General features: G+C 47.9%; 1 protein-coding gene across 4 annotated transcripts; it reads right to left on the bottom strand.

The window, feature by feature from the left end:
- Positions 1-292: 292 nt before the first annotated feature.
- Positions 293-22,597, bottom strand: Flot2 (flotillin 2). 4 transcript variants are annotated; one of them, XM_027426622.2, is made up of 11 exons: positions 22,423-22,597; positions 12,307-12,388; positions 7,678-7,768; positions 5,061-5,184; positions 3,387-3,505; positions 3,154-3,267; positions 2,935-3,054; positions 2,635-2,849; positions 2,063-2,246; positions 1,651-1,800; positions 293-1,549 (listed from the first exon to the last, which is right to left on the bottom strand). In XM_027426622.2, exons 1-11 carry the CDS (start codon positions 22,469-22,471, stop codon positions 1,511-1,513), a joined length of 1,287 nt encoding a protein of 428 aa, XP_027282423.1. In that variant the 5' UTR covers positions 22,472-22,597; the 3' UTR covers positions 293-1,510. The 4 variants fall into 4 exon arrangements, with proteins under 4 accessions (XP_027282423.1, XP_027282422.1, XP_027282424.1 ...); XM_027426621.2 differs by lacking the exon at positions 7,678-7,768 and adding an exon at positions 6,127-6,217; XM_027426623.2 differs by lacking the exons at positions 12,307-12,388; positions 22,423-22,597 and adding an exon at positions 6,127-6,217 and having other exon boundaries at positions 7,678-7,758.
- Between the last annotated feature and the right edge of the window lie 43 nt (positions 22,598-22,640).

The following is a 22,640-nucleotide window of genomic DNA, read 5'->3' as shown; positions in this document are numbered from 1 at the left end:
GCAACAACATCCAGGGCTCTTAACCTCTGAACCATTTCTCCAGCACTAAGTTCATGCTCTTAAGCCTGAGACTTGGGCTCCATTGCTGAGAGTGACTAGGTCTGGCAGAGGGCCTGTTACCCAGCTCTTGCCTCAGTGCCAAGGCCAGTCTCTAGTGAGGCAAGGCTAGTGTACTGATGCCTCCCAGTGGCTAGGGTAGGACAGAGCAACCCTGATGCTGATGTGGTTATGGGGAACCCAGTTGCTTCTTGGTTCCTACTCTCTCTCTCTTTATAGAGTACACAACGAAAGGTGTGGGCGTAAGAGATCTATCTTTATTTTTACCGGAGGGGAATAGGTAGTGGGGCAGTGCAACATGTAAGCCCCAGGCCAGACATGCAGCATTCACATGCACAGCAGCTCCACAGGCTGGGCAGGCCGGGTGGGGACTGGGGCCATGGGACACCCTTGCACCTCCTCTAGGATACTTGGGCATTGGGCTCTTCTGCCACCAATGGTGCAAAGACACAGAAGATTTAGCTGCTTCCCATGGCTAGAACCCCATCATGCTGGCAGAGAAGAAAATGGTATAGAATGAGGTTTGGCCAGTCTACAGCACTTGATTCTCTTAGGGTTGGTACAGCCTTGCCCCATGGGCGAGCCCCATGTCCAGGCCGTCACAGCACTAGCAGGAAGATCTATAAACTTCCTGTCCCCATCAGAGATAAACATTGACCCCAGAAAGACAGAACTGGACTAAGATCCCCCACCCCCCAATCAAGGACAAGCCAATGATGGGGATGTCCCTGAGCACGAGCAGGGCCTCCTAAGGCAGTAGTAAACTGAGGAAGCTGCTATAGACAAGAGGCCTTGCCTTTGTGCCTCTGGGGTGCAGGGCAGAGGGGCAGGTTTAACAGCAGGCCTGGGGCCTGGGTGTGTGTGTGAGTGACGGGCATTACTCCAGGCCCAATAGGCCATAGCCACTCAGGCCTCAAAGGGCAAGAATGTGTGGGTTGTGGGCTTCCTGGAACAGAGTTTAGGGCTAGGAAGTTCAGATGGGGAGAGAAGAGAGTGGGTGTCCTACCCAGAACCCTTTTACCCATGCTGGGCTCTGCCAGAACTAAGGAAGACAGACAGATACATATAGAACTTGAAGGCACCAGGATTCTGAGGAGCAGTGGGGCCACTCCTCACAGATGGACAGTGATTATAATAAACAACTTCAGCTTAAACTATATGATGTGTGTGGAGGTGGGGAGAGAAGGGGAGAGAAACAGAGCCAGAGGGAGAGGCACACATGGCAGAAGAGAAACAGACTACATGAAGGTGGCAGTTGATGCGAGTGTGGAGAGAGAGGAAGGAAGGCTAACAGGAGAGAAGGGAGGACAGCCAGAGGGGGCCTCAACACGCAGCACTTCTGGTCCCTGCAAAATAAGGCACCAGAGTCGGTGACGTTCTTGTCCCTGTGATGTTAGACAGGTGCTGGAAGGGCAGGCAGCTGCTGAAGGGCTCGAGTCTGCAGGAGCCTCGCTCACACCTGCGCACCAGTGGCATTCTTGATCAGGGGTATCTGCAAGGACGGAAGACACTGTGAGGGCTGTGGCCCTGAAACCCTCGGCCTGCGTAGTCCAGTGGGCCGTCTAGGGATTCCCACCACAGAAAGGTACACACCTTTGAGAGGTCCACACCGGTGAGGGCGTGCACAGAAGCAGGCAGTTCTGCTAGCAGCCGGTTCACTTCTGACGTCACCTTGCTGTTGTCCCCACTGAGAACTACAATCTCATCAACTTTGGTCAGGGGGGCAGAGATTTTGGCAGCAATCTAGGAGGTGGGGTTTTTGAAGAGTTTAGTGAGATTCTTGTTTACTTGTCCTGTCCAGCACTTCACCCTCTTCTCCATGCCACCCATACCCAAAGCAACCGAAACAGCAATGGATGGGCTGAAGGTCCATGAGCCAGGTAGCCTGGGCCTGCTGGAGGGTTCCTGCCTGCCTGCTGAGCCCAGAGAAATCCTGGCACTTGCCCAATGGTCAAGCAAGGAGACTAGAACTTTGAGTGCAAGCTTGGGTGGGAGGAAAATTTACCTGGGGCAGGGCCTCCAGCACCAAGGCCATCTTGGCTGCATCCCCGTACTTCTGGTAGGCCTCAGCCTTAAGCTTCATCCGCTCAGCCTCTGCTTTGCCCATTGCCTCAATGACTGCTGCCTCTGCCTCTCCGATTTTGCGAATCTTTTCAGCTTCTGCTTGTGCCAACAGGACTTGCTTCACCCTAAGGGAGCCCAGGCCACTCGATCAGTTAGTTAAGAGATGCCGGGCTCTCTTGAACCTTACCTGGGGCCCAGCACAACCTCTAGCTCTCTGCTGTGGTGGCTGTTAGGGATGGGAGATACTTGAAGGGGATGCTCTGTCCTGCTAACTCGTGTGGAACACAAGCAACCAGCCCCCAGCTGCAAGCGGGAAGGTCCGACTAGGAGGCCCTCTGTGCTAAGCACCCTGGACTCTTGGCATACTGAGTCTTCCAGACAATAGGCCTGGGAGCTTATCTGCTTCACAGAAAGGAGCAGACTTGGGCAAGGGAGTAGCTTCTAAACAGTGGTTGCGAGCATGGTGAGCACTGATGGCAGGGCAGCCTCATCCTGCTGGGCCCAAGCTCTCACTTTTCGCCCTCGGCGATCTGCTGAATGCGGTGGGCCTCTGCCTCCGCAGGGCGGCGCACTGTGGCGATGAGCTCCTTGTCGGTCCGGAGAATCTCCTGTGTCTCCACAGCGATCTGCTTCTTGCGCTGCACTACCTCAATCTCAATCTCTTCCTGCCGGATCTTCTGCTGCTCTCGGGCCCCTTGCAGCTCATAGGCCAACTGGGCCTCAGCTGTCTGTAGCAGGAGGATTGGCAGATAAGAGGGAGGACAGCATACCCTGGGCCCTGAGCCCTATCCCCGGGGACCTCAGGCTTCTCACCTTGATATTGACCTCTTCACTGAAGGCTGACTTTTGCAGCTCAAAGGCTCTCTTGGAGTCAGCAATCTTGGTGTCTGCCATGAACTTCACATCTAGCATCTCCTTCTTGCACTCAGCTTCCTGGGAGTAGCAAAGGTGGTGGTGAGGATTAGCTGAGGGACCACAAGGCCATCGACCCTAAGCTCCCAGTCCTGGGCACGAAAGGGAAACCCTGCTTACCCGGATGCCTGCGTCCCGTTCTGCCTCTGCCACACCAATGTCTGCATCTCTCTGGACCACAGCAGTCTGTGTCTTTCCCAGTGAGCTGAGATAGTCTACTTTGTCATAAACGTCCTATGGAAGGAAGGAGGAACCGGTGTCCCAGGGGGCAGTCTTAAGTACAAAGGGGTCCCTCCTACCAGGTAACCGTCTCCCAGATGGACACAGGGTACAGCTTTCCTACTGCACCTTACCTTGATGGTGAAGCTGAGGATTTCGATGCCCATACGGCCAACATCAGGGGCTGCCACTTCCCGAACCAGCTTGGCAAACTGGTCTCTGTCCTGATAAATCTGTTCCACAGTCAGAGTCCCTGAAGGACAGAAGGAGCATAAACCAATCTCCAGGAGCTAGCCAGCTGAGAAAGGGAGGAAGCATTTGAGGGCAAGCCTGGGTGCATGCAAAGATCAAGCAGTGTGAGCTACATCTTCCTGGGGTTCCTTTCCAAGTGGTTAACACTGAGCTTCCTCGTGTAGCGATCAGGCGGAATGAGCAAATGTGTCCTAAGCAGTACCAGATATCTCAGCGGTCTGCCACCTGCCACTTCAATGCCCTCCTCTTTTGAGTTCCCACTAAAAATATATATATTTATCTTCCCCTTCAAGATACGGTTTCTCTGTGTAGCCCTGGCTGTCCTGGAACTCACTATGTAGACCAGGCTGGCCTCAACTTAAGAGATTCACCTGCCTCTGCCTCCTGAGTAGTAGAACTAAAGGCATGCATCACAACAGCCTGGCCAAAAAAATTCTTTAAAAAATAATTTTATGTTCATTTAATTTAAATTTTAAATGATTTTTATTTTATGTGCATTGGTGTTTTGCCTGCATTTATGTCCATGTGAGGGTGTCAGATCCCCTGGAACTGGAGTTACAGATAGTTTTGAGGGGCCATGTGGGTGCTGGGAAATGAACCCAGGTCCTCTGGAAGAGCAGCCAGTACTTTTAATCACTGAGCCATCTCACTAGGCCCTAAACTTTTCATTAGTATTATTTTATGTGTGCTTGTATGTGTGTAGGTGCACATGCATGTGTATGGGTACCTGAAAAGGCAAGAGGTCAATCTTTTTTTTTGTTTTGGTTTTTCGAGACAGGGTTTCTCTGTGTAGCTTTGGAGCCTATCCTGGCACTGGCTCTGGAGACCAGGCTGGCCTCAAACTCACAGAGATCCGCCTGCCTCTGCCTTCCGAGTGCTGGGATTAAAGGTGTGTGACACCAACGCCTGGCTGGCTTTTCTTTTTCTTTTTCTTTTTGAGACAGTGTTTCTCTGTGTAGCACTGGCTGCCCTCAAACTCATTATGGAGATCAGGCTGACCTCCAACTCAGAGATCTGCCTGCCTCTGCCTCCTGAGTGCTGAAATTAAAGGTATATGCCACCACCACTGGCAATGGTGGCTTATTAAATTTTATTTTAATATTTTTGAGACAGTCTCTCTGCAGAGTCCCTAGCTGGCCTTGCACTCTGGACATAAATACAGGCAAAACACCAATGCAGAGATCCACCTGCCTCTGCCTTTAAAGTGCTGTGATTAAAGCATGTGCCACCATTCCTAGCATGTGGTGACCTTTTTAAAAACCTTGGGTTTTGAAGATTGAACTTGGGTCCTCTTGCTTGCAGATAAGCCCTTTACCAATGGAACTGTTTCCCCAAACCTGCTTTATTTTATTATTTTTTTTTCCTTCTAGCATTGGGGATCAAACACAAAGCCATTTGCATGCTCAGCTTTATCATTGAACTACACCTTCAGTCCACCTTGAGTTTTGAAATTAAAAACTTAGAAAATGTTTTAGCTCAAACCTCAGTGGGACAGGCTCCCGGCCCAGCCATGCACATGTTCCTGGCCCTGGCTCAGAGGCTGGGCAGAGCCTCACCAAGGATGGAGCGTAGATGCCCCTCCAGGGTCTGTAGGACAACGTTCTTGATGTCCTGCACATTCTTGCCCAGGAACTGTTCACAGGCCACGGCTAGGAGCTCCTTCTCTGTCATGATCTTCACCTGCCGAGGACACAGACACCTGAGTCAGCTGGGAGGTAGATGGAGGCCCTGAGATGCAGAGGCTGGCCGGCAGCTGTGCTCCACCCCTCCTATCAGACTTCTTTGCCCTGGGGCTGCAAAGGGGGCTTCTGACACCCCTGGAGGGAGAGCTGCCATGCAAGGACCTCTTACATTGAGACCCAGTCCTCAGTGGTGGTCCCAGGCCCTCATCTGGCCTCTCTCCCACACCTTTGGGGCTCATCTTCCCATCCCTCCAGCCCCCTGCCCCACACTAGCCAGCCCTTTCCCAGCAGCCTCCCTATGGATAAAAGCCCCTCAGGCTTAGGGGCAGCGAGTATGAAAAGGAAAATGAGCAATAGGGACACAGTCAGACAAATGGAGTCAGAAAGAGCCTAGACAGAGCAGGAGTCAGGTCCTCAGGGTGTAAATGACAGTATCTTTGCCTCTCCAGGTGTTCTGTCAACTCCCTCATCAGACACAATAACAGGTAGAGAACTTCACTGCCCTGTGAAGTTGAGGGTGGTTAGGGTGGGACACCCTCCCAGGCCACAGCTGAGGTAGATAAGCAGTTCCTATAAAACCTAAAGGTAAGAACTTCCCTGCCTCACAGCATCTCTTCCTCTGGGCCACCCAGGGAACAAGGGAGGCCAGAACCCTGGGCTCCGCTGTATCCTATGCCTGTAAAAAATGAGGGTGGGTTAGTGAGACAGGAGCCCTCAACACTGGTTTTGTCTTGAAAGGGCCACTGAGGAGAGAAAGTGTCTGTTAGTGTTGCTGGGTAGCCAAGTGGACATATTCCAATGATGAGGATCCTGTTGTAGAGGTGACAGGAGTTCTGGAGAGAGACATCCCCTGGTTGGTGTCCTCTCCTCTTCCCCCCCAACCCCAGAATGGGGACGAGGCACCTCAATGGACATGCGTGGGGCTGCTGAGTTACTATACCTGTGCGACACCCGTCACAGTTAAAGCTACCCCCTCGGCCGTCTCTACGTCCTCACAGCGGGGCTGCAACGTCATAATCTCTAGGGAAATCCTGCCAAGAAATGCAAAACAGGGGCATGGGTCTGGGGGCCCAGGGCTTGGGGTGTGTAAGAATCTAGTACATCACTGTTCCAGCTGGGACAGACCAAAGGTCCTGGTAAAGAGGAATCTTCAGAGGCATGTAGCTGGCTGTGTATGCAAAGATCATGGGAGGAGGGCAGGGCAGGAGCAGGTGGCTCTGGGAAGTAAGTAAGTGGGTGACATATGTGTACATATGCTTTATGCTCATCATCCTAGCTTGAATTGTGAGGAAAATCAAGCAAGGAAGAAGTAGCTGTGGTGCTCTGGGCCTGATGGGGACAGGAAATGGCTATAGCAGTATATGGTGTTCTAGGACAGAAAGCAGGTGCTGGGACTCCAGGCTGTCATTCATGAAGGCTGTGCATGGGTGTCATCTGAATGTTTCTCGGGGTCCCTGCCTACTCCATGGGTCTATGCAGTATCTCAGTATGCCTTTATCTAGAAAGCTCTGCCTATTGGGCAGGCATGCTGAGGTTATGCCCACAGCTAGGCCAATATATAATCCTACACTTGCCTCTTGCCAAGGAAGATTTCTGGTTCCTCTCCTTGGCCACAGGTGATGACTTGAAGGACACCCTTTGGTAATGGGACCACAGAGGTCACATGGAAAATGCAGGCCGGGGTTACACTGGCATATTAACCCTAGAAAGAGCTGCTGTGCCTCAACATCTGACTCCTCATGTTTTCATTTACCTAAGCTTAAATGTATCTGGGCATTGTCAGAGGTCTCAAGTATAGTACAGGAAGAGAAGGTATTATGGTTCCTGTGGACACTACTTGTGCCACACAAGTTATTCTGAGTTGCTTCTTGAGCCTCTGTACTGAAGCCTGCCTTTCTCTTGGGTGCAAAAGATAACAGATGAGGATGTCCTTCCTCACAAGAGCTGGAGGGGTGAGTAAGGAACAAAGTGGGGGTGCCAGATTTTTGTCTGAGAAGTTGCAGGGAAACTCAGTGTTGAGGAAAGGGAAGGGCAAGATACGGTTTAAACCTCTCCAGCCCAGGGAGGTACTAGCGACAGCTGGCAAGGGCTTCTGATGTCCACTGTTTCATTCCCAGTTCCTGAGACTCAGAAAGTGCACACCAGAGAGCTGACACATGAAGAAGGAAGATGGGAGTCTGCAGCTTAGAGGAAAGCTCTCAGAGCTGCTCTGCAGTCTAGCCAAGGACAGACTCACCAGCTATGGCTGCATAACACTCACTGGGTGACCAGGCAGAACTTCCAGAACCCCTTGAGTGTTCTATACTTGAAGCCTTAAGGGGCAAAGGAACCAGGGGATCTACCTGAATCTACCCTGGTACCTAGAGCAGCAGAGAAGAGTGGGGAGGGAGGCACACTCTCGGGAGGAGAGTCCATCCAGCTTCTGCCTGCCAGGCCCCTCAGAGCAGAAAGAGAAGGTTAGACACAGAGGAGGAAGCAGGTGGGTTATTACCTGTGCAACCCCTGTTACGAATAGCGGGACCCCCTCCGACGTCTCAATATTCTCACAGCGACACAGGATGGTCATAACCTCCAGAGACAGTCTGAGGAGCAGCCAGGGGGTAGGGCAAGGTAGGGACAGGAAGGGTAGGAAGGGACACAGTAAACACACATAGTGGTTACCAGATAAGCATGGATGCCTGACACATGGGGCATGGTGTGGTGCTCTCCATATTTTCACCCACCCCCACCAGCTCAGTCTAAGGCTGAACAAGAATACAGGTACCCCCTTGTTGGCCTGAGGCTTTCTAGCCTCTTGTCTTGTCCCCACCCCATTTTCAAGGAGGAGCTGCTAGGCTGGGGAAGAGGTGTGCTAGTGTTCAGAGCCCAGGACCCAAGGTCAGGAGGCCTATGTAGAGGGCACCCAGGTTGCAACAATTATCACTTTCCCAAGATATTCCTGCCATGACCTAGGGGATATTATCCTTATCTTTAGCCCCCCTCCCCAACACCAGAAAACCTGTTTCCAGAAGTGAGGATGAGGTGGCCACTCTGGGAATTAATGAGACACAGCAAATACTTAATCCTATTTGGGGATGGACCCTCAAGGTTGGGGCTAGTATCACTAAAAAGGCAATTTAGATCCAGGAAATCTCAAAGAAAATTTGGGATATCTGACTGGGAAGGGGTATCAAAGAAGGCTGCAAAAGAAAGAATACTTGTATAAGAATATTCACAGAGCTTGATGAGGGACGATGGAATATTATTATTTGGAATCCCAAAGTTGGGCATGGGCAAATGAAAGAGTACCAGTAAAGAAAACAAGGCGGGAGGTGGTGGTGCACACCTTTAATCCCAGCACTTGGGAAGCAGAGGCAGGCGGATCTCTGGAAGGTCAAGGCCAGCCTGGTCTAAAAGAGTGAGTTCCAGGACAGCCAGGGCTACACAGAGAAACCCTGTCCCAACCAACCAACAAACCAAAAAGAAAGAAAAAGAAAAAAGTAAACAAAGTGCCTGTAGACTGTGAGATTCACCCCAGCTGTGAGCACATATGCAGGGCAGTGGTACAGGCAGAGTCAGCCACAGATAGTGTGAACGGGTTCCTTAGACCCAGGAAGGGGAAGCAGAAGCTGAGAGTAAAGGGGCAGAAGCAGGTGGGTGGGGTAGGAAGGCTGGGGAGGGCAGGCAACACAGAACTCCCATCTCATCTCTGGGAGAGAGCTCTAGCCATGCAGGTGTGCAAAGGTTGCCTTCATTTGATCCCTTCACACCGGCACCCCTAGGCCTAAAAGTACTTTTTACATTTTGCGGATGGAACCCAGGGCCTTGAACATGCTGGACAAATACTAAACCACTTTCACTACACCTTGGCCTGCTCGACAGGACCCCACCAGAACTTTCTTGTGGGAAAGGAGAGAGGGAAGCAGAGGAGGGAAGAGAGGGGGAATAAAGAGGAAGAGAGGGAGGAAAAGGGGGAGAAAGGGAGGGAGGCTGCAGCTCAGATGCCGGAAGTGGAAGAATTATTTAGGTAAGAGGAAAGAGCTGCTCACATAAAGGCCTCAGGAATATAGAGGATGTTGCAGCAAAGAAAAGCAAGAGGATTCATTGAACGTCGAGGAAGAATGGCAGACGCCACAGGTGGGTGACAGCATAGTAGCTGTGCAAAGTTCTTCAAAAGGGAGGCTGAGTAAGATGCCTTTTTCCTCTTCTTAAAGATTTTGAATTTTACTTTTATGTTTAGAAGTGTCTGCCTGAGTTGTGATTGTGTACTATGTGTGCCTGGTTCCCAAGGAGGGCATCAGACCCAGGGACTGGAGTTACAGACAGTTGTGACGAGTAAGTTAGAACCAAACCTCCATCCCCGCCCCCTCCCCTTCTTTTTGAGACTGTCGCTATATAACCTAGTCCACTAGTCCAGATTCTTTGTAGCCCGATTCTATGTTGAACTTTAGATCTAGCCTCTTGAGTTTGCCTCCACACTAGGCTAGAAGCCTCCACTCTGACCCAAAAGGCCAGGCTAGGGAAATAAAGGTAGCTGGCTATGGATATGTCCCACAAGTGGGCTAGGGGCTGGATAAGGGGCTAAGAGGGGAGGAAGCTGCAGGTGAAGACTCCTCTCCCAGAGGGAACATGTTGAACGAGGTGAACTCTCACTTAACACCTGCTCTCAGGGAAGCTTAGCCTTCCTGTTTCGGAGCTCTGCTCCCTGGGGTAAGAATTAGGAGTGGAAGACAGAGAACAGGATGCAGGGCCATTGCCTCAGCGATGGCTACCCATACAGGACCAATCTCTGGCTAAGTCCAGCTGTCTGGGCCTGGTGTGTGGGTGTCTTTGGAGGGTGTCCCTGTGCCTTCTGGAAGGCTAGCTGATCCAGCCAGGTGTACCTAGGACTCTCTGAAGCAGAAACTGTGACTAACTGATTATGACACTGATGGCCTTGGGACAGAAAAGTTCCTCAGGATCCCTTAGGTAGGAACAATAAAGTGAAGGGAGAAGACAGGAGAGTGGAGGGAGTTACTGAGAATCAGTGATGTTAAAAAGTCATGCTTCAGCCGGGCGTTGGTGGTGCACGCCTTTAGTCCCAGCACTTGGGAGGCAGAGGCAGGCTGATCTCTGTGAGTTCGAGACCAGCCTGGTCTACAAGAGCTAGTTCTAGGACAGCCTCCAAAGCCACAGAGAAACCCTGTCTGGAAAAAACAAGCAAGCAAACAAACAAAAGTCATGCTTCCCCTCCCTCACCCTTAGTGTGCTGCAGACACCCAAGAGCCTCAAGCACCAGCACTGTCAGGCAGATGTGGGCTCTTTGCTGACTGGTGGGAGCTTCGGGGGTAGGGGATGGGGAGGGATTTCTGCTGGAATTTCCATTGCTACCTCCTTGGGATACCAGCCCCATAGTCCACCATGCGGAAAGGATGGTGGCTGGAATGCTCCTGGGTTGTAGGCATTGATGCAGCAGGGGAGGCACCAGAAGGAGAGCTGGATTGTGGACACTTCAGGAGCTGAATCTTCCCAGACCATCTTGCCAGGCCCCAGCAGAAATTTCTTATACACCTAGACCACTGCTGTTACAGAGCACACATGACTGTACCTTCGTTCTGACTCTTGCTGGAACTGCCCCAGGCCTGTACAGGAGAGGACGTGTGCAGATTCTGCCCGCTGTTTCCTCCCTCTGCACACCACTTTCCAATAGTGTACAATTAAAGACTGTTTTGGAACAGGGTTTCAAGCAGCCCAGGTTGGTCTCAAACTAATAATTAACTCAGGCTGGCCCTGAACTCCTGATTCTCTTGCCTTCATTATATAGCTCAGGCTGGCCCTGAACTGATTCTCCTGCCTTCACTTCCCAAGTGCTCAGGGTTGCAAGCATGCACCATGTCAGGTATAATTAAGATCTTGTTGAGACAGGGTCTTTCTGTGTATGCCAACCTGAACTGGAACTACGTAGCTTAGGTTGGTGTCACTTTTTTTTTTTTTCCCGAGACAGGGTTTCTCTGTGTAGCTTTGGAGCCTATCCTGGCACTCGCTCTGGAGACCAGGCTGGCCTCGAACTCACAGAGATCGGCCTGCCTCTGCCTCCCAAGTGCTGGGACTAAAGGCATGTGCCACCAACGCCTGGCTGGTTGGTGTCACATTTACAGCAGTCCTTCACCTAAGCTCTCCTGAAGACTGGGACGACAGACATGAGCCTGGCAAGCCTTTCTGACTAACTGAGCTAGAATATAGACAGATTCTTCCTGGGTATGACTCTGCAGTTTGGGACAGAAGCAGGACCACTTTCAACTGGAAAGAGCACTCAGTAAATGAGGGGCAGCAGGAGAGTTGTGCTGCTTGTTTTTTTTTTTTTTTTTTTTTTTGTCAGTCAACTTGTCAGAAACTTAGTCATACCTGGAAAGAGGGCATCTTAACTGAGAAAATGCCTCCATAGACTGGCCTGTAAATAAGTCTATGAGTTATTTTCTTGATTAATAATTGAAGTGGGAGGGCCCAGTCCATTAAGAGCATTGCCACCCCTGGGCAGGTGGTCTTGGATGGTTAAGCAAGCCATGGGGAGCAAGTCAGTAAGCATTCCTCCGCCACAGCCTCTGCATCACTTTCTTCCTTCAGGTTCTTGGCTTGAGTTCCTGCCCTGACTTCCTCAGTGATGGAGTGTGACCTGAGAGTTGTAAGCTGAAATAATTTCCCTCCCCCCCAAGTTGCTTTTGGTCATGGTGTTTTGTTTTATTGTTTTTTTTGAGACAGGGTTTCTCTGTGGCTTTGGAGGCTGTCTTGAAACTAGCTCTTGTAGACCAGGCTGGTCTCGAACTCACAGAGATCCTCCTGCCTCTGCCTCCCGAGTGCTGGGATTAAAGGCGTGCATCATCACCATCACTACCACCACCACCACCACCCTACAGTTCATGGTGTTTTATTAAGCAACAAAAACCCTACCAAGACAGGCCCACAGGAGAGATCTTCCTGATGTGTGCCTCCTGTATCCTTGAGCAGCCATTTCTGTTTCTCTGCATGGGGGCCTCTCCCCACCCCCATGAAAGGTGAGATTCGAGGTGCTCTATCTGGCTGTGTGGTGAAAGGAGCGGGCCCACTGGAAATCCCTCGTTCTTGCCCACCAGAATGACAGATTCCAGAGCCCCGAGGTCCTTACCTCTGAGTGTCCGAGATACACCACCAGGCCCAGGCCCAGCCGCCAAACACATACTGTTTATAGTCGGAACCACAACAGCCCCCTGGGGAGCAAAGCAAACCACTGTTGGTCAGTCAGTTCTTGGGTCTACCTGCCCTCCATCTCCACAATTTTGGCCCGTTTCATGTATTAAATTTTTTTGTTTGGTCATTTTTTTGTCTTTCTTTGAGACAGGGTTTCTCTGTGTAGCCCTGGATGTTTTGGAACTCAGTGGGGCTGGTGCTCTACTCCCCAAACACAGAGCACACAGAATCACCTTGTTCCCCTGTGGGCACAGGCGGGGAAGTGAGGCCTCAAAACTAATACAGTTTATAGTACTGATAGAAGGGAAAGGCTTCTGAAAGAAGTGGCTCCTAAAAACTGGCTGTTGCCATGCTCAGCACGTTCTCATGATGAACTCCTGTTACTCATCAAGTTCAGGAAGTGTTAGTAAAGGGTTCAGGGAGTTAATTTACCGTGTGAAGAAACTCACAGGAAACATGAATCAAAGGAAGCAGGATTTTGGAGTTAAAGACAAAAAGATTTGGGTTTTCATGAAGGCTTAAGGATGTTGCCTCCCTAGGGCAAGGGTCTAGGTAGTTTTTGTAACTGGTTATATTGTCTCTGAGGACCTGTCTCATAAACAGCACCACCACCAGTAACTACAAAACAAAACTGAAATGATGAGCACTTTTCTCAAAGACAAAGATACTGAGGTAAGGAAAACAGTAGATAGCTCTTGCACTAACCCAGGCTGATGCAAGCGTGTAGTAACTTCTGGTGCAGGATTTTTTTTTGTTTTTAGACACAGAGTCCTATTTTGTAGACCAGGCTGGTCTGGAACCCACAGAGACTGCCTGCCTCTGCTAGCAAATTCTGAAATCAAAAAAAGCTGGCTGGCTTTTTGCTTCTTTTTAGCTATAGGATTGAATGTGGAGTTTCTGAATGCCTGTCAAGCACTCTACTACAGCCCCAGCTTCTGGAGCATTCTTTGTTTTTTTTTTTTGTTTGTTTGTTTGTTTTTTTTTTAGTTTTTTTAGACAGGGTTTCACTGTGTAACCCTGGCTGTCCTGGAACTCACAAAGATCCACCTGCCTCTGCCTTCCAAGAGCTGGGACTAAAGGCATGTGCCACCACCACCTGGCTTCTCTGATGCATTCTTACTCAAGAAAATTCTCTGCATGGGTGGAAATATAAAATGGTAGCCACTAGCCACATGTGGCTGTTGTACACTTTAAACATGGCTCATATGAATCTTATTACTTCTTCTCAATGATGTGGAAAAAACAGGGCCTTGCACAAGGGTGCTGTGGAATAACCCTTCTGTACACTGTGAAAATGTGTTGCTCTCATTGTTAATAAAAAGCTGATTGGCTGATTGCTAGGCAGGATTTTCTGGGCAGAGAGAATGCTGAACACAGAAAGAAGCAAGTTGAAGGGGTCTTGTTGAAAGAAGGTACCACCACATGGCAGAAGGTAGATACGAGTTATGGGATAATTTAAAATGTAAGAGTTTGCTAGTAACAAGTCTGAGCTATCAGCCGAGCTTTTATAATTAATTATCAAGTCTCTGCGCATCAGTTACTTCGGAACTGCAGGTGGGAAAGAAAAGTCTGCCTACAAATGGCGTTCCAACATGGGGAAACCTATATCCACATAAGACCTAAAAAGCTTTTTAAAAGGTTTAAACACACAAAAACAGAGCCAAACTTGGGTTCTTAGTCTCATGTCTCTCATGCTGATCCCAATATGTCTCCCGGCAGCTGCCAGCATGCTTGATCTAAGCTGCATGGTGGGTCCCCACAGCCTCTCACATGGGCCGTGGTACAGAGAGGCATCTCCCAGCCTGCGGGCTTGAGCAACCAGCATGAGCTCTACCAGTGTGCGCCATAGTAGGTTTGGGGTTTTGCTCATACAGACAGAAAAGGTTATAGATGCTCAGTAAAGACAGATCCAGAGCCTGGTGTTGGTGGCTCACACCTTTAATCCCAGCACTCGGGAGGCAGAGGCAGGTGGATCTCTGTGAGTTAGAGGCCAGCCTGGTCTACAGAGTAAGTTCCAGGACAACCTCCAAAGCAATACAGAGAAACCCTGTTTCAAAAAACAAAACAACAACAACAACAAAACAACAAAAAACAAAACAAAAAGATAGATCCAGTCTACAAGAGCTAGTTCCAGGACAGGCTCCAAAACCTACACAGAGAGACCCTGCCTTGAAAAACCAAAGGGTGGGGGGAGATAAAGTTCTTAAAAGGGGACGAAAGTAATATTAAAGAAAAAAGCCATGTAAAGATGGGAAATACACAAAGTTTGGATACTGTATGTTATTGTGTTGTCTTTAAATTTTTTGACTGTTAGTGAATGAGTGATAACTGCTAAGAAACACTAGATTATGGAAACTGCTAGATTAAACCAAACTATATATTTAAAATATGTTTTGACTTGAAAGGGCTGGAGAAATGGCTCAATGGTTAAGAGCACTGGCTGCTCTTCCAGAGGTCCTGGTGGCTCACAACCATCTATAATGAAATCTGGTGCCCTCTTTCCTCTTCTGACATGCAGGCAAATGTGCAAGCAGAACATTATATACATACATACATACATACATACATACATACATACATACATACATACATTGGTTTTTCGAGATAGGGTTTCTCTGTTGCTTTGGAGGCTGACCTGGAACTAGTTCTTGTAGACCAGGCTGGTCTGGAATTCACAGAGATCCACCTACCTCTGCCTCCCGAGTGCTGGGATTAAAGGCGGGCACCACCACCACTCGGCAATAATAAAATATTAAAAAAAAAAGTGTGTTGCTTTGGGACAGATGCTATGCTTTTATTTCCACAGGACACAAGAGGCTGTAGATTCATTTCAGGCAGGTTTGATCAAAGAAAACCCCCTGAAAATCCTGACCACAGACATAAATAAATCTAAAGAACTATAAGACATATGAGGTATATTTTACAGGCTCAAACATAAAACAAAAAAAAACATCTTTGGCTGACTTGAGTACAATGCACAGACTATACCTGTATTACTGCAGATATATTTGCTACCTTTAAAAGTTTATGTGTTTTCAGAGCAAGGGGACAGACACTAATAAAAACAGATGGCCCAGGTGATCCAGGATCCAGAACAGCTTTAAGGCTGCTGGCTGGGATGGTCCAGCCTCACACAGTACTCCAAACAAAGTTTCCCCAAAGATTCCAGTGTCCCGAGAAAACAGGATGCAGTCTTAAAAAATACCCACATTCCCAAAAGATGGGCTATGGATGTTTATTATCATTTAAGGGGGCTGAATACAAATTGTTATTTGTCTTAGAAAAAAAAAACTAAACAAAAGAATTATATTCAGGGTCTGGAGAGATGGCTCAGAGGTTTAGAGCACTGGCTGTTCTTCCAGAGGTCCTGAGTTCAATTCCCTTATGAGCCACATGCAGAGAGAACACTGTATACATAACAAATAAATCTTTTAAAAAAAGAGTTAAATTCAAAGATCTTTTTCTAAATGAAAAACGGGAGATATGATACATAAATGATAGGGTATAAGGGTAGGTTATCAGATCTACTTTTAAACTAAAACAGCAACCACTAGTCTTAAATACTTCACATTGCTATGGATTTTGGTTTATTGATACAAATGAAAAGGTTTTTGCTATACTACATGTATGTTTTACTCTTGTTTGGGGCATTGTGCTTACGCAACTCTTTCAGAAATATAATGTATAGGGCTGGAGAGATGGCTCAGACGTTAAGAGCACTGACTGCCCTTCCAGAGGTCCTGAGTTCAATTCCCAGCAACCACATGGTGGCTCACAACCATCCCTTATGAGTTCTGGTGCCCTCTTCTGGTGTACAGATATACATGGAAGCAGAATGCTGTATACATAATAAATAAATAAAAAAAATCTTTAAAAAATATATAATGTATATTAAGAAATACAGGTTAGTAGTCATCAAATCAAACTTGTAGTCTTACTAGATGTTTTCAAGGTTAATCGGATATATGCACATAGACAGATGGTTTTTAAACACTTCAAAGACCTATAGTATATGGCATTTAAGATGTTTTAATAATATAAGACTTTTTATAACAATGAGACATGTTTGCTCCTGGCAGCACCAATCTTCTTCAGAGAAGATGATGGGCATCATAGAAACTCTGTATGGAGTTTGCTTTTTTTGTGGCAAAAGTTAGCCACTGGGCAAAAAACTGTCTTTGCCTCAACTGCTGACAGTATACTGTCCAAACTGGACATTAAAGAAAGCGACTGACAAACTTTGCCAAGACAAGTTAGGACAGTCCTTCAAAATTCCTAGTGTCTCAAAAATGTCTGTCAGATATATAATAGGCCTGTAAGCCAAAGACGCATGCCCCAACATTACAGATGAACTTCAGGTGATTGTCCAGGTAGCCAGATGTCTCTGTCATTTCTAGAGTTTGGGAAGTTGCTTGCAATGCACTTCCTGTTTACTTAGGTAATATTATATCCTACTGGGGTCTTTGATGGAGTTGAAGAGTAGATAGCCATAGTTGCAATTTTCCTTAGTTATGATAAAAAGGTAAATTAGGTATAAAACTTTAGACTCACAAAGATAAGAGTATTTTCTCTAATTTTGTCAAACACAAGTGAACTGGATATTGTAACGATAATTCTTTTTTTTAAGATTTATTTATTTATTATGTATACAGTGTTCTGCCTACATTTATACCTCCTGAAGGCCAGAGATGGCACCAGATCTCATTATAGATGGTTGTGAGCCACCATGTGGTTGCTGGGAATTGAACTCAGGACCTCTGGAAGAGCAGGCAGTGCTCACATACTGAGTCATTTCTCCAGCCCATAACGATAATTCTTATTTGATAACTCTTGTATATAATTTTACTATGTTAAAGTTAAAACCTTGTTTAGTTAGACAAAAAAGAGGAAATGCTGTGGAATAATTCTGTAAACTGTGAAAATGTGTTGCTCTCGTTGTTAATAAAAAAAAAAAAAAAGCTGACTAGCTGACTGTTGTGCACTATTTTTGGGAAGAGAGAGTGCTGAGAAGAAGGGCAAAGCCTGAGGAGTTTCAAGCACACTCAGAGAGAAGGAAGATGAAGTGTTGAAAGAAGGCCCCACCATGTGACAGAAGGCAGATAAGAAAAATGGGTTAATTTAAAATGTTAAGAGTCACCTAGTGGGCTGGAAAGATGGCTCAGCGGTTAAGAGCACTGACTGTTCTTCTGGAGGTCCTGAGTTCAATTCCCACCAACCACATGGTGGCTCACAACCACCTTAAATGAGATCTGGTGCCCTCTGCTGGCATGCAGGCAGAAGACTGTATATTTAAAAGATAAATAGATAAATAAATAGGGGGAAAAAAAGAGTCAGCTAGTAACAAACCTGAGCTATCAGCAAACTTTTATAATTAACATTAAGTCTCTATGTTGGTTATTTGGGAACTGGCAGTTGGGAAAGGAAAGTGGCTACACAAGAGCTTTCTCTCTTGTACCCTTGCACATTTTTGTATGTACATGTGGGTGTGCTTATCTGTGTGTACACCACTACACTCAGTTTGTGCAGTGCTGGGGTTCAAACCCCAGGCTTGAACACACTAGGCAGGCTAACTTACAGCCCCAGGATTTTTTTGTTTGACTGTTTTGATTTTAGGCATATTCTTACTATGTAGACCAGGCTGGCTGGCCTCAGCTAGATCTGTCTGCTTCTGCCTCCTCAGTGCTGAGATTAAAGGTATTCACCAACATACCCAAGTTTCTTTAATTTTTAAAGATTTACTTATTTAATTTTTGGTTTTTCAAGACAGGCTTTCTCTGTGTAGCCCTAGTTGTCTTGGAACTTGCTCTGTAGAGCAGGGTGGCCTTGAATTTACAGAGATCCACTTGCCTGCTTCCTGAGTACTGGGATTAAAGGTGTGCACCACCACTGCCTGACTTCCAAAATTTATTTATTTAATCATTTATTTTTGTTTTTCGAGTCAGGGTTTCTCTGTGTAGCTTTGTAGACCAGGCTGGCCTCTCACAGAGATCTGCCTGCCTCTGCCTCCTGAGTGCTGAGATTAAAGGTGTGTGTCACCACTGCCCAGCTCCTATATTTTTTTTTCATTTTTTAAGATTTATTTATTTATTTATTATGTGAACAATGTTCTGCCTGCACACCAGAAGAGGGCACCAGATCTCATAATGGATGGTTGTGAGCCACTGATGTGGTTGCTGGGAATTGAACTCAGGACCTCTGGAAGAGCAGCCTGTGCTCTTAACCTCTGAGCCATCTCTCCAGTGCCCAAAATTTATTTTTATTTATTTATATTGTGCATGTGAGGGCAGGTATCCACAGAGACCAGAGTATGGTGTCATATCCTCTAGACAGGCAGTGGTGAGCTGCCTGCCTGATGTGTGTGTGCTGGGATCCAAACTCGAGTTCCCTCTAGGGGCAACAAGTATTCTTAAGCACTGGAGCATCTCACCATCACCCCCAACCCACTGCCTTTTTTTTTTAAATAAAAGCAGGATTTCACTCTTCAGCTCAGTCTGGCTTTGATCTCATGGCCAGAGCTAAGTCTGTTTTTCTGGAGTGGAAGTACCTGTCCACAGGGTTGCTTTTCAAGGTAAGCACTTGTGAGAGTCCCTGCCCCAGGAGACACCTCTGAGGACAGGCAGGTATTCTGAAAGCTGAACCATCTGGCATCAAATAAAATTGGAAGAGAGCCAAAAATCACAACTCCTACATCTTCTGTCCTGGCTGGGGCATGGCTGCCTTTGACCAGCTTTAGGAGACTTCTCAATACACTGTGGGGATAAGAGTAGTTGTGGGAGACCAAAATGGACAGGGTGGTAATCCTTAACCTTTAGCATTTAGTCTTTGGCTTTGAGAGCAGTCTATCACAGTTCATGCTTGGCTGTAGCCAAGGGCAACATGCCAGGTTCCCAGAGGCAGTAACAGGAAGCCGGGACCTGGCAGGCTGCCTGTACTCCCAGAAACCTCTTCCCCTGGAAGGTATCCATGCGTGAGTGCCTCAACCACTTCAGCCTGCCTATCTATCTATCTATCTATCTATCTATCTATCTATCTATCTATCTATCTATCCACCTACCTATCAATCATCCATCCATCCATTCATCTATCTCACTGAAGCTCATTATTTTAGTTAGATTGGCATGGCCATCCTCCGGTCTCCACTCCCCAGCACTAGAGTTACAAGCACAAGCTGCAGCACCTGGTTTTAACATGGGTTCTTGGAGGCGGGGGAAGACATTTACTCATTGGGCCTTTTCGGCAGCCTGTTTTGTTTTTGCAACAGGGTTTTACTATATAGTTCCAACTGGCCTGGAACTTGCAGTGATACTATTTCTTCTGTCTCCTCAGTGTTGGGATTACAGGTATGAAATCCTTTTAATATTCCAGCTGCATCAAAGGACTCATTATAAAAAATGTCTATAAATGCATCATTTTAAATACCTAAGAAAAAATTAAAAAGGCTAATGAAATGTTAGAAAAACCAAATAGGCAACATATGAAAATAGCTGTTTTTATTTTGTTTTGGTTTTTTGAGACAGGGCTTCTCTACAGCTTTGCAGCCTGTCCTGGAACAGGCTGGTCTCAATCAAACTCAGAGATCTGCCTGCCTCTGACTCCCTGGTACTAGGATTAAAGGCGATCGGCACTATCACCTGGCCCCATCCTTGATTCTTAACCTGATTTTCCCTCTCCACCCCAGGACATGTTCCAATTCATCACTGCATTGGCTCTGGCCTGAGAGCAGGCTACCAAGAAAGTAGAAGATGGGTACACAGCAGCCCATCTCAGGACCTCCTCTCATCCCATAGTTGCCAGACTTTCCATAAGGCAGAACTCAAGCTTTGGTTTCCTCAGCCCAGAGTCTGGGCTTCCTGAAAAATCACAAGAAAGAAAAAGTGCAGTGCAGATGCTGGTTTTTGTTTTTAATTTGTCTTTTGTTTTTGTTTTTTTTTTTGAGACAGGGTTTCTCTGTATTGTTTTGGAGCCTGTCCTGGCACTTGCTCTGCAGACCAGGCTGGCCTTGAACTTACAGAGATCTACCTGCCTCCCCCCCCCCCCCCCCCGTCCCCCCCCCGCTGGGATTAAAGGCGTGGGCCGCCATCACTACCCAGCTTGTCTTTGAAATTTTATTTTATGTGTGTGGGTTTTTGACTGCATGTATGTCTGTGCACATGTAGACAGTGCCCCAGGAGGCCAGAAGAGGGCATCTGCCATGGAATTGGGAGTTAGAGAGCTGCTAGCTGCTATGTGGGTACTGGAAATTGAAACCAGGTCCTCTACAAGAGAAAAGTAAGTGCTTTTAACTGAGCCATTTCTCCAGCCCCAGATTTTGGTTTCTTTTAATTTATTCATTGAAAACAATTTTATTTATTTATTTTTTGATACAGTTTCTATAGCATAGCCCTATCCACATATAGATAGAGATCTGCCTGACTCTTGTTTTCCAAGTGCTTGGATTAAAGGCAGGTGCAACCACACCCAGTGAAAGAAAACATTTTTTTTTTTTGAAAGAAAACATTTTCAACATTTGTGTGGTGTGTGTATTTGTGTGTAGACCTCTTGCAGTAGTTGGTTCTTTCCCTCCAACACATGAATCCTGGGGATTATACTCAGATCATCAGGCTTGGTGCAACCTGTTGACATGTACGCTTATCCCCAGATTCCGATGTCTAAAAGCCTTCCAGGCCTTAGGAGTGTGGCTCAGTGATTGACTAGCACGAGTTGAGTCAGGGTTTGGTTCCCAGCATCATAATCACATCACACAAAATCAAGCTGGGTGTGGCTGTATATGTCTGCTATTCCATCAATGGAGAGTCAGAGGCAGGAAGATCATTGCAAGTTTTCCTAGTTCTAGCCAGGAGCATCAAGAAAGTCTTTCTCCCAAAACAAACACAGAGGCTGAAGATCCGGCTCAAAGATTAAGCGCATATATTGCTCTTCCAGAGGACCCAAGTTCAATTCCTAGTACTTATGTCAGGTGCCTCATAATCATATGTAACTCCAGCTCCAGGGGGATTCAACACCTGGGGCTTCTGTGGGCACCTGCACTCACCTATATATACCCCCAGACAGACACATATACACTTAAAAATAATAAAATTAATCTTTAAAAAGCCCCAAAGAACAAAAAACTAACCCCCTCCCAAAATACTGGAAACCTAAACCCAGTCAAACTATTATAAGGTTCCAAAAGCCATCTTTAGGTATAGAGGGTCGGGGGTGACAAGCCTGGGCTTTAAGGATGCCAAAGTTGGCCTGTGCTTTCCCTTCTGACCACAAGACTTCAGGTCTTCAATGAGATGGGGTATCTTATTTCTCCCACCGGAACAAAAGTCCGGTTTGGGGACTGTGAGGATATCTCAGTAAAAGAGATTGATTTTGAGATCCAAACAACACCTAAGGCCGCGTGGAGAGCCCAGTGGATTCATTTACCCCCACCCCCAAGAATGGCAGTTAAGCTCTGGCTCAGGGCTTCTACCTCTCTTTTTGGCAGGTAGCCTTAGTAATTCTGCATACAAGCTGAAAAATCAGTGCTGATGGTGATAAGAGATTACAGTTGTGAGCTTGCATGCAACAGGACCCCAGGTGCCTTTAGCTGCCTCCCAAATACACCACCTAAGTAAGCATCAGTTTTAAGGCTCCCAATGCTGCAGTCCCCCAGCCCCACCCAGACAAATCTAGAGCTTGCTGCATTTTGTAATCTAGAGCTCTACAGGCCACAGTCGGGTTACCCAACTGTAGAGGCCGCACCCGCGTTTCCAGGGCGGGCGATGCCCGTAAATCCTGGCAAGCCCCAGCCTGCTCGGAATTAACGGGTCTGCCTCACCCGGAAAAGAGGAACCCGTGCCTCAGGCCCTCCTCCCTTGTCAGACACCTGCCTTCTAGCGCTACGCGACCGGGCGCTGGAACCACACACCTTAGAAGCCCCAAACCCACCACGGAGCAGAGAAGGGTCGTGCGCCGGAGGCCACGCCGTGGGAGGGCTGCTGCTCTCCCGGGGCTGGCTTAGGTGCGGCCGCGGGACCCGCGCCCTAGGCCGGCCTTCCCCGCTCCGCCACCCTCACCGTCGCCTCACCTGAGACCACCAGTGCCTCGTTGGGCCCCACCGTGTGGCAATTGCCCATGGCGCCGCAGGCAGGCCCTTGGTCTGCTGTGACCGGGAGGGCTGTGGCGGGTCTGCAGCACCGGTCGCGCCCAACCTATCCCGCCTCCCCCAGCGCCGCCTGCCTGCGCCCCTCTGCGGCCGCTGCCCCGCCGGAAGTGTGGCGGCGGAGGGCGGGGCCGACAAGTGGA

This window comes from Cricetulus griseus, chromosome 7 (assembly GCF_003668045.3).
Source record: "Cricetulus griseus strain 17A/GY chromosome 7, alternate assembly CriGri-PICRH-1.0, whole genome shotgun sequence".
In the NCBI taxonomy this organism is placed as follows: Eukaryota; Metazoa; Chordata; class Mammalia; order Rodentia; family Cricetidae; genus Cricetulus; species Cricetulus griseus.
Note: the sequence above shows the minus strand (reverse complement) of the source record. Positions and strands in the feature narration are given on the sequence as shown.